At 36.3% G+C, this 15,753-nt stretch overlaps 2 protein-coding genes across 2 annotated transcripts; both read right to left on the bottom strand.

Moving 5' to 3' along the window:
* Nucleotides 1–2,783: 2,783 nt before the first annotated feature.
* LOC113294170 (cysteine proteinase inhibitor 12-like) lies at nucleotides 2,784–3,392 on the bottom strand. The gene has a single exon (XM_026542585.1). The coding sequence runs from the start codon at nucleotides 3,390–3,392 to the stop codon at nucleotides 2,784–2,786; it is 609 nt and encodes a 202-aa protein (XP_026398370.1).
* A 4,851-nt stretch (nucleotides 3,393–8,243) lies between these two features.
* Nucleotides 8,244–8,922, bottom strand: LOC113294169. The gene is made up of 3 exons (XM_026542584.1): nucleotides 8,797–8,922; nucleotides 8,535–8,582; nucleotides 8,244–8,451 (listed from the first exon to the last, which is right to left on the bottom strand). The coding sequence occupies exons 1-3, from the start codon at nucleotides 8,850–8,852 to the stop codon at nucleotides 8,244–8,246; spliced, it is 312 nt and encodes a 103-aa protein (XP_026398369.1). The 5' UTR covers nucleotides 8,853–8,922.
* Nucleotides 8,923–15,753: the final 6,831 nt, after the last annotated feature.

Raw genomic sequence — 15,753 nt, 5'->3', positions numbered from 1 at the left:
GATCCCAAAGCTCTTTAGCAGTTTTGCCAGATTTGAGGACGGTAAGCATTAAATCCTTGGCCATGGTGGAGAACATCCACTGTCGACAGAGAGCGTCGAGTTGGAGCACGGTGTCGGCGTCAACATCTGCAGGGGGTTTGTCTTCATTGATGAGAAAAAGAAGGCGATGAGCTTGAAGATGGAGTTCAAACAGAAAAACCCAAGATGAGTATTCATCCTGTTTGATGTCTAGGATAATGGGGATTAGGGTTTTGATGTTGTTGATAGCAAACGCCGGATGGATTGTCTTTTTATCTCCTGCCATTGTTGATTTTGGTGAAGTAGGTGAAGAAGAAGAAGAAGAGGATCGGCTATTAGGTCGATACCATGTTAGGGTTTTTGGTATAATGCCTTGCCCTCTTTTGAGAGATAATGGCCATATATATTATTATTGTTTTGGTCAATTAAGGAGAATATCCTGTGACCGTAAATAAGGTAGAGTATCTTCTATTACTTCCAATGAATCTAAAAATTAACCTTACCATCCAAACCCAAGCCAACCATCATCATCATCTACGTATGATACTAGATCGAAACTAAAGTTTGGCAATAAGAGGAATAAGAGGAATAAGGAATAAAGTTTGGCAATAACATACATGGTAGGTTGATAAAAAAAATCTCATTCATATGACAAATAATAAGACCAGTAATTGGTTTTCTATTTTTCAATCTAGTAGTACAATCTACAAATCGATCAAAATTTTCACATATTGGCTCATCGAAACCTGGGATTGAGCCTATTGCAGCTCCACACCATTTCATCAGTTCGAACTCCGAAACATGATCCATGGGTGACAGATATGGCCACCACTAGGATCGGTCAAACTAAACACAGAGGAAGTGTCAGTGGTAACTCGGGAGTCGCTAATAGTGGCAGAACCATTGGGTAGTATAACATCGCTAACGGCTGGGTAAAGCTTTGCTTACATCCATCTTTCCATTACTTCAACTGCCTTTGCATGTAAGCTCAAACTGATGTCTTATGATTCTTGTACTTATCTTTTTTGCAAACATTAAAATTCATTGAAAATTTCCATGGGGGTACAAACTTGTTCTTGTATTGTGTCTTTGGGCCAAAGTTCCTCCCACCGTCATGAATTATGAATCCACGTCGAGCATGTATCTATGGTGACAAATTTAATTCATTATTCTTTAGTTTGATATCATGCCAGCCTATGACATGTATAAAAAGTAAGTTCTCAGATGTTATACTCATTGCAAGACCTCCCAAGAAATAAAGATACAAAAGAGAGATGAAAGTAGCTACCAATATTTTTCACTGCGCAAACTCAAAAGAACAACAAGATAGGGATTGAAATGAACCAAAGAAGAGTAAACTGGTGGTGCTCGAGTAAATTGATATTCGATAAAGTTGAAACAATAGGTCTTTATACTGAGATGACTTTTAATGGTCTCAAACAAACTCTTAAACCTACATGACTCATTCTTAAAGATTTGTTGATCCAAGTAAGCATTATTACGCTGGTGACTTTATACAAAAGATCTACTTATGGTCTCAAAAGAAACCTTATAGCTGGACTTTTTCCAAACGGATAAATATCAGCCGCTTAGTTTGTTAAATCAGCTTCCCATAGTCACAGAAACACTTGTTGAACTAGTCTCTCACTGATTTTGGCAGTGAATAAGTATTTTTAACACTCGTTCCATAGCCTTAGCTATTAAAGTCCATCGTAAGATACGTTACCAGACACAAGAAGATGGGCCTTAACTACCACTGGTTCCTCCACGGTGAAGTCTTTGTATGAAAATATGATTGCATCTGATGGTATGGATGATTTCCCGTGGAAGTTTGTCCGGAGAACATGCATTCCTCCAAAGATTAATTTTCTCTAGTAGACCCGGTACTTGCTACTGGAAAAGACTTTGGATTTGGGTTCAGTCCATGGTAAGCTTAATACTCTAGACATGTTACGACATAAAGGCATGAATCTTTACAGTTCATGTGCTCTTTGTGGAGACAGGCCTGAATCTCAAAAACATTTGTTGCTGCATCGCAAAATTGCTACAAAACTTTGGTCGGCTGTAACACCTTCCGAGAATTGGGCTTGGGTTTTTCCAGCAAATGTAATGGCGTTAGCTCATACATGGCCATTCAACAATGATTTTTCTCAAACAGGGAAGGTGGTATGGCATCTTATCCCTGCAGCTGTCTTTTGGACCATTTGGAGGGAGAGGAATTGCCATATCTTTGAAGAGAAATACACTTACAAGACAGATTTGGAGCATGTGTGACAGTGCAAAAACTCTAATTCTCTCTTGGGCAGCAGCAGCTGGGAATAGAGTATATATAAACTTCGCAAACTTAGTCAGTAATTGGGATACAATTTTCTCCTAGTTTAGTAGTTCTTGTTGCTTTATTTTGCTTTTCTACCAGTGGTAGAACTCATGTACATTCTACTCTCCCTTAATAATATTTCTTCCTTCTGATCAGAAAAAAAGTCCATCGTAAGATAAAACAATAAAACGAGGGTGCCTGGAGTCCACGTATAATCGTACTCTAATTCGTTAATATAATTCATTAGAAATAAACAAATAAATAAAGCTTTGGAGAATCATCCCCTTCTTTCGTGTCTTTCGGGAAACGGATAATTCACAGGTGCACTTATTAAGGGGTTGTACTCCAAAGTCAGAGAGAAAAATTGGGCAACCACTCTGTGTATTTTGCGAGTAGCGGACAATTCCTATTTAAAACCAGCAATGAGCAGAGTCAGGGTGGTGTCAGATTAATGAAAAGTCAGGACCTTCACTAGGAGTCTACCCTCGACATCTTTGTGTACTTCAACCTTGTACTTCTCTTCCTGGCTTCCCCACTTCACCGTTAAAAGTATATGGAACTTGACCGCGTCTTCAATTACCTCAGCCTTAGCAACAAGAATCTCAAGCAGTTCATGTGGAGTTAACGAATTCGATCTCTGGTTGATACTCTCCACGGCATGATCCGCTGCATCTTTAACTGCAGGATCATCTGCTGGTACAGCTTTCAATCCTGGTGCATGGCCCTCCTCTCGTTTAAACCCAAGATCAGAAGGAGTAGAGTTGCATGCAGAAGAAGATTTATAATCACAGTGCTTAAATTCCTGCAACTCCTTGAAATCCATCCATGGCTTCACCCAAACCTTGGCTTCTTTAAATTTCTTCTTCCCAGCCTCGATTACTTCTAGAGTCAAGTGATGCACAGCGCCGGAAACCACCTGTTCTTTAGCTTTCCCTATCCTTACAAATTCCAGAACCGCATTCTCTATCTTGTTGTGTTCATCAACGACAAATTTGGCAAGACCAAGACTAATTTGAGATCCTTTGGAAGAGTCACTAACATTACCAACCATAGCCATTTTCCAAACGTTTGTTGATGTGTGTGGAGTTTTGTTGTGCACCGTGACCGTTTGCCTATATATACATAGGAAGAAGAGGTATAAATTCTAGCTTCTCTGATACTCCCTCCGTTTCAAAAAGACAATCTGCTTTGACTTTGTCAAAATACTAAGGAGATCGTAGAAATTTACATGCATACCCTTGGTTACTTGCCTAATTTGTTTTAACAAAAACGTTAGTAATATAAACTACCAAAAATTGTTATGGGATTGTAAATAGAAAATTAAAAAACAAAAAAAACTAAAAGGAATGAATGATATGTTTGTTTCCTAAATTATACAAATTTGGTTAATATTTTAGATTTGGCCCATTAATAAAGAATTTATGAATATAAAACATTAAGGGTATATTAGAGAGTTTATTGGAAAAATTTGACTATAAACAGAAGTTGGACACAATTTTAAAATAGACCAAAATTGAATAGAGGACAGTCTTTTTGAAACAGAGGGAGTATATTTTTTCCACTCCGAGGAAAACCTATCTCTACCAGGACATGGATTATACTAAGAATTTTAGAACGATTTTTTGGGGACCATGGTTTTTTTTGGGGGACCATGGTTCTATTTTTAGTAAGACATTTAGAAGTAAATCTAGGTCACCCCTTATCTAGATATTTATATTAATCCCTAAACTACCCTCCTGATTAATTTTGGGTAATGATTAGTGAAATCATTAGTGAAATGATTAAGTAGAATTATTGAGAGAGTAAAGTTAGGGAAGATGAAGAAGAAAAACATGGAAAAAAAAATGAGTTCAACCACAACCGGTGGAAGAGCATTTGGATTATCAGGTATGCTTCAAACTTAGATAATGTTGGTTTAATTGCTCCAAACTTTCAAAAAAATGAAATTTTTTTTATAGATTTGGGCCGGTTCGGTTACCATGTGTCAAGAACATGTAACCGAACACACCTGAAAGTGTAGTTCGGTTACGTTTTCCAAACACGCAGGTTACCAAACTTGCACGTTAATGGAGGTTTTGGTCCTACAGTGTAATGTTTAGTTTGCCCGCAATGTAACCGAAAAATTGGGGTCTAGAAGTTCGGTTGCTTTGCAAACAATAACAAACAGAACTTTACGTGAAAATAAAATTTTACCAATTGTACATAGTTCGGTTGGTACGCAAAGTTCATGCCAACCAACTATCCAACCGAACTTTACGCTAAAAAAAAATTATTCCAAGTGTAAGAAGTTCGGTTGGATCGCAAACTTTTATCCAAAAACGTATCTAACCGAAGTCACCGATAAAAAAAATAAAAACCAAAGTTACAGTGCTATATTCGGTTACCTAGTATAAAATGGTAGGTAACCGAACTTTGAACTTAACAATTTATATGGGTACATCTTGTGTGTTAGGTTACATATCAAATTGCTCTACCAGCCGAACTTAAAGTTCGGTGATATCCTTATTTTGCGAAGGAATCGAACTTATGGACTTGTGTTGTTCTAATATAAGGAATTTGGTTAAAAGTACTTTTTGCGAATCTACCGAACTCCGAGTTCGGTTAAGAAAAAATTAATTCGTGATAACCGAACTAAAAGTTCGGCTGAGACTTGTTTTCTGCGACGTAACCGAACTTTTCTATGAAAAGAAAACCTCCATTAATCCTCTATTCAACTTCCATTTTCAACTTATTTTGATGATTACTTATCGTTTATTCCACCAAAAACGAATACAAGTAATGGGTTTGTGAGAATATCTTTGTTAATGTTTTAAATTAAGCTATATATATAGAGGTGGTGGTGGTTGGTTGTGGTGGTAATCAGAGGTGGTGGTGGTAATCGGTGGTTGGTGGTGGTGGTAATCGGTGGTGGTGGTGGTGGTGGTGGTAATCGGTGGTTGGTGGTGGTGATAATCGGAGGTGGTGGTGGTGGTGGTGGTAACCGGTGGTGGTGGTGGGAGGAGGTGGTGGTTATATATATATAGGTGGTTATAAGGTTGGTTTTAAATTAAATTAGGTTAAGGGTAGGTTAGTCATTTCAACATTTTATAACACCCCATATAACTATAAGGAAGGTGGCCTAATAAAATCATGGTCCCCTCAAAAAAAACCATGGTCCCTAAAAAATCATTAGAATCTTAAGAGACGAAAACAATCTGGCTTGTTTCTATCTGGGCTTGGGCCTGCTGCAACCCCACGCTTAGGCATGTCAATGGTAGAATATCCGTCGGATATTTAGAAATCCGATATCCGACATGTTAAGCACTACCAGATATTCGATATCCGATAAGATCCTATAAGATATCAAAATCAGATATCGATTCCGATAGGCTAAGCTGTCGGATATCCGATAAATATCCGATAGTATCCGGTTATAACAAAAAGGCTTAAAAACCTTTGTAAAACATTTTCATAATTGGCACTTATCGGATATTTATCCGACAATATCCGATAATAACTGATACTAGACTCGAAATTAAGATAAATTACAAATAAATTCATATACTATCGGATATTAACATTTCGGATGGGGTCTAATCCGTTTCCGATATGTTAAGGAAGAAATATCCGATAAAATATCCGATCTGATATCCGATAAAACGAATAAAATCCTATAGGATCTCGAATACTCGGAAACGGATACCCGATATCGGACAAATATTAACAGGTCTACCCACGCTATCATCAGTCTGAGCTCCAAAACTTATCCGTGGCCAGGATACCGGAAATAATGAATCGTGATTTAGGAGGGGACGGAATTACGTTCGGGGGATAATTCAAACCCAACCGTACACTTCGATAGGGGATGAACTCAAAAACGGAATAAAGAACACACACGCTTTCATTAAAATTGAAACTGAAAATTTGTGTGGGTGGGGTATCGTTTCCGTCTCTCTTCCTCCTCTCTCCTCATGTAAACTGTCAAAGTTTGAACTGCCATATATTTCATCTCTGAGATAGTGCAGCAGCTAGGACCTCCCAGAAAACATACTACAATAAAGAGATAAATAGCCTCCTCTCCATATCTTCTACAAGTTCATGTTAAATGGTGCACATGACATGCCGCAGAACTTAAACAATACACCTTATGCGGCTGATCCCATACCAGTACCAAGATCCTTGGAAAAAGATAAAAATATAAGGTCACAAGCCTGACAACGGCACAGTGCTTGACATTGATCAAACATTAAACCATAGCAGTACCAAGAAACCTTTATTTAAAATGAACTCCTTAAGAAACAAATTCAAAGTCATGAAGGAAACAATTATCAGAACAACAATTATCCGAACTAATATCAATGGAAAACAAATTAACCAAATTTTCAGAAGCCAAATCACCCGCAAGAGGATTGGTGTCTGCAAGATTCCAGATCCACGTTTTTACGTGGTAAATGTCTACCTCATTAACCATAAAGGACCGACACTAACGTTTATTGCAGGTGCTCTCCGTAATATAATCATCAAGATTTATCTGCGGCACTTCCTTGCGGTAAAATCCTGTCTTTTGCTCTGCTTTGAATCCACATCTTCATTCTATCCTCTAACATTTGGTCAATAGCATACCATGAGACGTTGTAGACAATTTTCTTTAAGAATGGATAATTAGGATAATGAGTCCTACTACGAATTAAACTCTCTTGGAAATCCCTTTCGATTCTTGTTTCGTCGCCCTTGAACATTGAATGTATCGCTTTCCAGATGGTAACAAGATCGCCTTTTGTGGTTAACAGTTCACCCTTGAGTCTTTTATGAGAACTCTCCACTATGCTAGTAGCTTGATTGTTGTAGTGTTCCACTCGACAAGTCCAAGCAGCCACAAACTTTTCTTTGTGTTTATCCAACCATTGTTTGTTGCAATATGACACCGTTTTGCCATAATTTGGAGACCATGCACAGATAAAATTTGCATATTTTTCATTGAACTCTTCCACAGTTGATGATCTAACCAGCTGCTTCCATTCCTCAAAAAAACTGTCCCACAATGCATTTCGAATTTCTTCTTCCTTAGCCTCTTTTTCGGCCTTCTTTTTTTTTTCTTCTTGTGTAAGCTTCACACCAACCTTGTTATCTGATTTAGAAGAAATAATATTCTTTGGTGGAATAATAATGGGCTTGCAATTGCCAATCACCTTACAGTCAATATGCCAAGTACAAAGTAAGTGAGATGCTACAGGAAACACTCGACGTATGGTATTCATCAATGCTTGATCTGCATCGGTTAATAACACGGAAGGCCACTCATTATCCCGGTAGATACCCTTCAAACATTTTAACGCCCATACAAAATTATTCTCGGCTTCACCACTCAATAAGCAAAACCCAACAGTAAATGGAGCATTCGTGGATGTATGGGAGACTATATGGAATAAAGGCTTATCGTACCTGTTAGTCTTATATGTACAGTCTACTACCACAAACTGGTGAAAACATCTAGCTAAGTCCACAAACCTGGGGTGAGCAATAAAAAGATCTATTACCACTTCACCGTCACATCTTTTGAAAATTGTGTAATCTTCATGTTCGTCCAATGCTAAGAAATGCTGTAGGATTGTCCTTCCTTGTGTCTCTTCTTTTTTCAGTTTTGCCTTGGCATTATATATTGTTCTCAAATGAACTGCTGTATCCGGGTCATCTTGCTTTATCATCGAGAGAACTTTCTTAGGAGGAATTAGTGATCCCGTTAGACGCTCGAGTAATTCAAGCTGTTTTTCTGTCAGAGCCGCAGGGGCTGAGTGTCCAATTAAGGAATCTGTAAGGGCATGGTTATGGAAGCCACACTTGACTTTAATGTTCCATCTTCCATCGTAATCACAAGAACAAATTAACTTGAAAGGACAGTTAATTTTGGAGGTGCTGCTCCTTTTCCTTTTTAATGCATTCGTCGTCTTTGGAACATAATCTTTGGCTTTATGACTCTTATAGACACCACTTCTCGAACAAACAAGTTCAATCCTCGATCCTTTTCCATTGCATTCAAGTTTTCCAGTCTTTGTACCCGGGCCAGAAACGATGGAACAATTGTGTTAACGCCCTTTACCAACACACCAAGCTTTAACATCTTCTTTAGAGTGAAACTCCTACAAGTACAAATTTGAACTTCAACATGTTTGTCTATCCGAGATAATGCGTTCGACCAAAATAATTAAGAATTTCAACTTACCTCATCTTCATAGGGAATAAAGTAACGTGAGTAATCCTCAGGATACAGCTGAATAAGGAGATAGGGGCAACATGAAATTTAAGTGAGAAAATCTTGGTTAACATCGAAATATTTGCAAAAAAGAAAACCTACATCAGGGGCAACGAACGAGATGCTTTCCATCAAAAAATTTTTATATAAATGATAAGACAAAAAGATCGAAACTGAACTAAACTATGCATCGTTTCTCCGTCTAATATAGAAACGGCATAAAAAAACTTACCCGTCCCGTATCTTCATCTTGTTCATTCGAAGGAACCGCACAGTCCTCTTTCCCATTACTTAAATCATCAAATGGTATACAATCCACTTGCATTTCATTATCTTCCATTAACACAAAATCATGAAACTGACCTAGCTTCTCAAAAAAAAAAATGAAACTGACCTAGGGTTTTCTAAGTTTCCGCTTTAAGGTGCTTGATATCTCTCTGAAAGGATGGACACAAGTTAGTGGGTGGTCAGTTTTGGTATTTAACCTTTCAATTTATAAGGGATAACTTCAATTTTTTCTAATAACCATGCTGAGTCACCTAATATCCCCCCAACGTAATTCCGTCCCCCCCTAAATCACGATTCGAAATAATGCGTTGCTTGCAACTATATCCAGCCAGCAGTTCAACAAAGTCTCATTTAGCTCAAAATTACTCTATGATTATTATTCATTTTGCCAAATTAAAACAAGGATTCATTCCAAATTGCCACAGTATAAGAATATACGCAAAATTCTTTTTTTACTGTTGTCTTTCACACAATTGCTATGTGGGAAAAAGCTCCTCTATCCATGGTCATTAATAATGAATCCACGTCAAGAATGTATGTCCGATGAAAATATCATTACCATCTTGTTTCATAACACTCAGCTTTTTTCCTACTGATAACATATAAAAGTTTATGAGCTCTAGGAATCGCAAGATCCACTAGGGAGAAATGATAGAAACAACACAATTAAGGAATGACAAAGATTTATAATGAGCAATAAGATAAGGTTAATATGTTACAACCAGCAGCAAATTATTTGATTAACATTTTGGTGTTGGAGTAAATTGATATTTTACAAAGCGAAACTAAAAGGATTCTCATTTATATAATCACAAGAAGACAGAGGATTTTCGGAAAATAATATGATATCGAGTTGGTTACAAAGAATGTACGTGTATAAAACATAAGTTTTTATAAAGAAAACAATGAGCATCAACTACCCATTAGAAAGGAATATGCAATTCAGGTCTCTAAGACTCCAAATCTACGGAACCTTTTGTTTTACTAAAACCAAGTTTTGATCCTCAAAAAATCATATTCCATGTCATCTGTTTATTTGAAAGTAGATTGTGAAAAAATAAGTATTATGAGAGAGAGTGTTAAAATATTTTAAAGCGTTGAACCAATATTTTTTGTAAAACTATTGAAGTTATTTAGAAAGAACTTTTGAAATTGCCACCCAAATATATTTTTTGTTTTTTGATTCCAGAAATCGTCAAGTTGGGTGTCAAAGACTTGACATTTAAGCTTGGGTTCTAAATCATATTCCAATGAGTTATGGATTTTGTGAGATGGCTATATTTAGAATCCAACTTGAAACTACTGGACTAGGTTTAATATAAATCTTTCAAGTTAACTTAGAATTTATCATGAAACTTGCCCTAGAAGTAATAATCCAAATTTTTTATGTTGAAACAATAAAACGGGGATACCTCGTAAATACATCAATGGTATTCTAGTTCATTAGGAGTTTCACCTCGAATAAAACTGTTTGTGTGGAAATATTTGCATACTCAATGTGTTATCTATTAATGCAAAACTGAAAGGCATCATTAAGGACATTAAACCAAAATGCACTTTCTGTAATGATCAAGAAGAAATTATTGAACATCTTCTGCTACACTTCCCAAACCAACCCCAATCCATATTCAATACCTCCATAAAAACAGGTGATATATGTAATGATTGATTTCAATTACCTAGTTCAATGATATCCTTAGAACTGGTGGCTACAAAAATGTGGTTTATCAAAAAAGCAGGATGTAATAAAAAATTTCAAGGAACTTTTCTATCCCCCAGAACTTAGCAAAAGAAATTCAATGACACATAGACTTCTAGATAAGAAATGATGGACCTACTAGCAACAAGAACAAAAAGAAGAACCGGAAAAAGAATATACCTTGGAACCCTCCAATGTTGATGTTGCTTGGCTATAAGAAGAAACTCCTTCAAGCTTCGCTCTAGGCTTAGTTTGGTATTGTTGCGGCTTTTGTAAAAGAACTTTTATGTTGTGCGTTGCTATGCTGTGAAAAAAAAGCAGCTAGACGTTTGGTAAAGTATCAGATCCAACCATCGTTGTTGTGGCAAATGATGAAAATAGACAAATCTCTGAAAATAGTTTTATTCAATTTTATCGGACTTAAAAATAATTAATTTTTTTTACTATTAAACATAAATATATAAAATATTAAATTTACTAATTGTTACTGTTATTATGATTGTTAAAAAAAATTATTTTACTTAACCACTTTTTAATATATATATAACTTTCAAACAAAAAATCAAACTAAAATTAAGTAAGTATTTAATATTTGTTTTTATTTTTATTTTTATTTTTGACAAGTTAAATAAAATGGTATCATAAAATAGTTTGAAAATAAAATATAATAATATTTAAATAATAAAATATAAGAAGTAAAAAATTGATTGTGTATATATTTAAGGGTAATCTTTGTCATTTACAAAATAAAATAGGGACAAAAATGATAAATCAAGCATTAAATTTTGGTGGGACCAAAGCTTATGCTTTGGTATCTTTTAAAAGCTCCTCCTCCCAGCTTTTAAAAATTGAGGAATCCGGGAAGTGCTTTGGGTAAAAAGTACTTTGATTTTTTTTTTGCCAAATACCAATTTCAAAAATTATTGACATATATAGGTTTTGAAAGTGCTTTTAGAAAAATAAAAGCAATATCAAACGTAGCCTTAATCTTAAGAGATGAAATAGGTACCTTCACTGGAGGAAGAGCAGGATTATCAACATGTTCGGATCCAAAAGAGGCTGAAGCAGTAGGACTTGCAAGCAGCGACTTGGGCAAAGGAAAAGCATCTATCAGATTATAGCATCGAAGATGACTGTAAAGTTTTAATCAAAAGTCTAAATGGCGTTGCAGTAGACATCTCTTGGAACAACAAGGCGATTTTGGAAGAAGCTAATTACAAGGCTTCAAATTGCAATAATTTTCTTGGTTTTTATTGTGTCCCCAAAATTGGAAATGAAGTACCAGACACCTTGCCAAAGAAGCAAAACATTTTATTTATATTATTGATTGGGATGAAATTTCCTCGGCTTGTATTAATCAAAAGCTTTTAAAATCAAGTATAAGGGGATAAACACACCAAATATAAGGGGATGAAATTTCCTCGGCTTGTATTTTATTTATATCATTGATTGGGATGAAATTTCCTCGGCTTGTATTAATCAAAAGCTTTTAAAATCAAGTATAAGGGGATGAAATTTCCTCGGCTTGGAATGAAATCTTACTTACAAAAAAATAAAATAAAAATCATTAATATAATTCATGCTTCATAAAGAAAAATACAGATGTAAATAGTCTTTTATTAAGGCTACATAGGAACCGAGCCGAAAAACCGGACCATCCCGAAACCAGTGGAACCGTACCTGTTTTTGTATCGAACCGAGGAAGTGGGTACAGGTACCGATTCTAAAAATGAGAACCGAGCCTAGAAAGGTAAAGGTACACGGTCCTAAGCATGTCTCGTACCGTCCCGTCCTGATTATACCGAATAATAATAACAATTAGATTTAGGGAGTTCATCTCTATGATTAGTGTACTTTCATCTTTCCAATTATTCCATCAAGTTGCCTAAGTCATAATTTACTCCTTATAACAATTCCGGGTACAGAAGATAAAGTTTAACATTGAATAATTCCATGTGCATATATGGATGTGTCAGTGTTATAGTCATTTTGTCCTTGACTAATCAAAAAACAATTGTTGGATGCTAAATTGCAGATGTGCTCTGACAAAGATGCAGCACCAGAGAGGGATGAGCTAGATTTTGAGTTCTTGGGAAACAGAACAGGTGAACCATGCGTAATTCAAACCAATGTATACAAGGATGGCGTAGGAAAAAAAGAAATGAGGCACAGCCTTTGGTTTGATCCAACTGAAGATTTTCACACTTATTCAACTCTTTGTAACAGTCACCAAATTGTGTAAGTTAAATCAATATTAGAACTTCTAAATTGTGCCTGGATAGTACATCGCTTAATTAGTCTATGACAGTATTCTTCAGCACGGCAAAAAGTCTTGAAACATTTATTTCCTTCTTTTCAGGTCGCATCTTGGGAAAAGTTAAAAGGAGAGATGGATTGTCAGATCTTTGTAAACAACTGAATAGAGCACCCATTAGTGAATAACCATCCCCCAAAGCATGATAAAGCTTGAACAAAAGTGACCCAGCAGCATTTGTTGTTGAATACTTAAATATGTGAATTTCCCACAATGGTCTACTCTCTGGCAGTTGTTCCGCAACTATCTTTATCGAGTATTCTTGAAAGCACTCGTCGTAAGATTCTAACGACAACCCGTCAGGAAAAATGGGAACCTGAACGTGGTCTTCGAGTTTAACTCTAACCTTCTGTTAGAGCATTGCTCGGTCGAACTCGCATGTGTTGCTATCTCAAGTAGTTAGTGATCAAAAATATAAGTTTTGATTTCTAGTCTACTATAGCTAAGTCTCGGACTAGGATAGAAAGTGTAGTTGAGCTCAAGGACTTCATGGCGATTCATCATATAAGAAGAAGAACTACTCAAGGAACCGGTGGAACTTCTCGACAAAAATGTATGTGAAGACTTGAACTTATCTGTCACTCAAAAGTCTATCTACCCTATCTCCTACTTCTTGAGACAAAAAGTTGTATGCTATATATAGACTTAGATTATACACATTTGGTATTTCGATCCGAGTATACCTCGCCTATCTATATCTCTAAATATGTGTTGGTAAGCGTTTCGCTTCGACCATGTTTATCTTTACCTAGTGACGAAAGTCATGATATGTTTCAATCACTTTGAAAATTGCTTTGACGAGAAATGGTGTAACAACTATATAACGTCCTCTAAGAATGTTTCAATGGTTGGAATGAGAGTTTAGACTACATAACCAATGATGGACATAAGTATTGTTGTGGAAACACATATGTGCATAAATCCTATCCCTTAAACCAAAATTTTGCGAACTTTGTTGATCAAGAGAAACCGGAAGAATGGCTTGTTGCCAAGTACGCGAACTCAGTCTGCGAACTTCCGAACTTCTCATCCCGAGAAATTCTGCTGGAGTTGACAAACTTGTTGCGTGAGTACTAGTCCGTGAACCGGCGGAAAGTCTTTGCCGAGATTTTCTGCTGGAGTTTGTAAACTCTGCCCGGCTGCTTAAGTCCACGAACCTAGTGTGCGAACTTAAGAAGGTTATATATTTGAAGATGATTTCTGAACTTAAACTTATAAAGACTAAGGAATGCAATTTACAAACCGTGGCTATAAAGTTCATGAACCGATTCGGGTGAATGAAATCATCTTTGTTTCAATTATGTCTTGTGTAGTACATAAGATTTCCTTGCAATTGAACAACTCTCTAAATAGTTCATTTGAGTCATTTGAACTAGTTATGGTGAAGAAGAATATGTTTGGTATGAAATGCTCATATGGCTAACCTTTTGGTTAACTATTGTTGAACCAACAATAAACACGTTTGGGTACGGTTAACAAACCTAGAAGCGTGAATTTCATTTGTGTATAAAAAACTAAGTTTTCATATTAACGGTTGAGAAATATTAGCTTGAATCTAAATCAGGTTTTCATCTAACGGTGGATATTGTTTGCTTTGTGACCAAGGAGAAACCCTGATTTGAAAGACTATATAAGGGGACATCTAGCAACTCTGCAAAACAAATCCCCACACCTCACGTGTGATATTAGTTTGCATGCTAGAGTCGTTTCTCCTTTAACCTTTGGTTTTCTTCTTCTAAAACCAGGTTAACGACTTAAAGACTTCACTGGGATTGTGAAGCCAGACTGATACTACTTTTATCGTAGTTGTGTGATCTTATCTTGCATCTTCTATCGTACGAGTACAATCAGATTGATTGGATTGAGATTAATATCTCTGATAGGCAAGATATAAAAATTAGTCACAAACAACTTCGTCTCATTGTTTGTGATCCCACAATATCTTGTTTCGCTACCATACGATTAAGATTGTTGTGAGGTGATTGATTTATCTAGGACGTTCTTCGGGAATATAAGACCGGATTATCAATTGGTTCTTGTACACCTTGATTATTATCAAAAGACGGAACAAAAACTTTAGGGTTTTTCTGTGGCAGAAAGACTGATCCTTTGATAGACTTGTCTGTGTGAGACAGATTTGTTTATTGTCAAAGCCTGCGATTTTGGGTCGTAGCAACTCTTAGTTGTGGGTGAGATCAGCTAAGGGAATCAAGTGCGTAGTATCCAGTTGGAATCATAGGCGTAGGGAGTACAACTGTACCTTGGATCAGCGGGAGACTGATTGGGGTTCAACTACAGTCCAGTCCGAAGTTAGCTTGGAGTAGTCTAATGTCTGTAGCGGCTTAATACAGTGTGTGTTCAATCTGGACTAGGTCCGGGATTTTTCTGCATTTGCGGGTTCCTCGTTAACAAAATTTCTGGTGTCTGTTTTATTTCAGTTTCCGCATTATATTGTTTTATCTTTATAATTGAAATAATACAGGTTGTGCGTTAGATCATCAATTATACTAATCCAACCTTTGGTTGTTGATTGTCATTGATTGATCCTTGCATATTGGTCTTTGTTACTATCCAAGTTATTCCTTGTATTTGATTAGGACTCGCAGTTATTGTTTGAGGAAATCAAATCAAGAGAGAGAGATATAAACTCGTTGATGTACTTTTAATTGATTGAGTCTTGTTGATTCTCGTAAAATTATATTCGAGTTTGTCCATACAGATTGCTAAGCGAAATATTGGGTGGTGTTGTTAGACCCCACTTTTTGAATTGGTATTAGAGCAGGCAAACATGTTCAAGACCTCAAAAGTCTGTGTTTGTAACGATCTGACTCTATGGACAAGAGTACTATCTCTGATAAACGCTTTACCAGAAATAAAAGTTCTATCTC

This window comes from Papaver somniferum, chromosome 7 (assembly GCF_003573695.1).
Source record: "Papaver somniferum cultivar HN1 chromosome 7, ASM357369v1, whole genome shotgun sequence".
Lineage (NCBI taxonomy): Eukaryota > Viridiplantae > Streptophyta > Magnoliopsida > Ranunculales > Papaveraceae > Papaver > Papaver somniferum.
The sequence above is the reverse complement of the archived record's forward strand: the minus strand, read 5'-3'. Positions and strand labels throughout refer to the sequence as shown.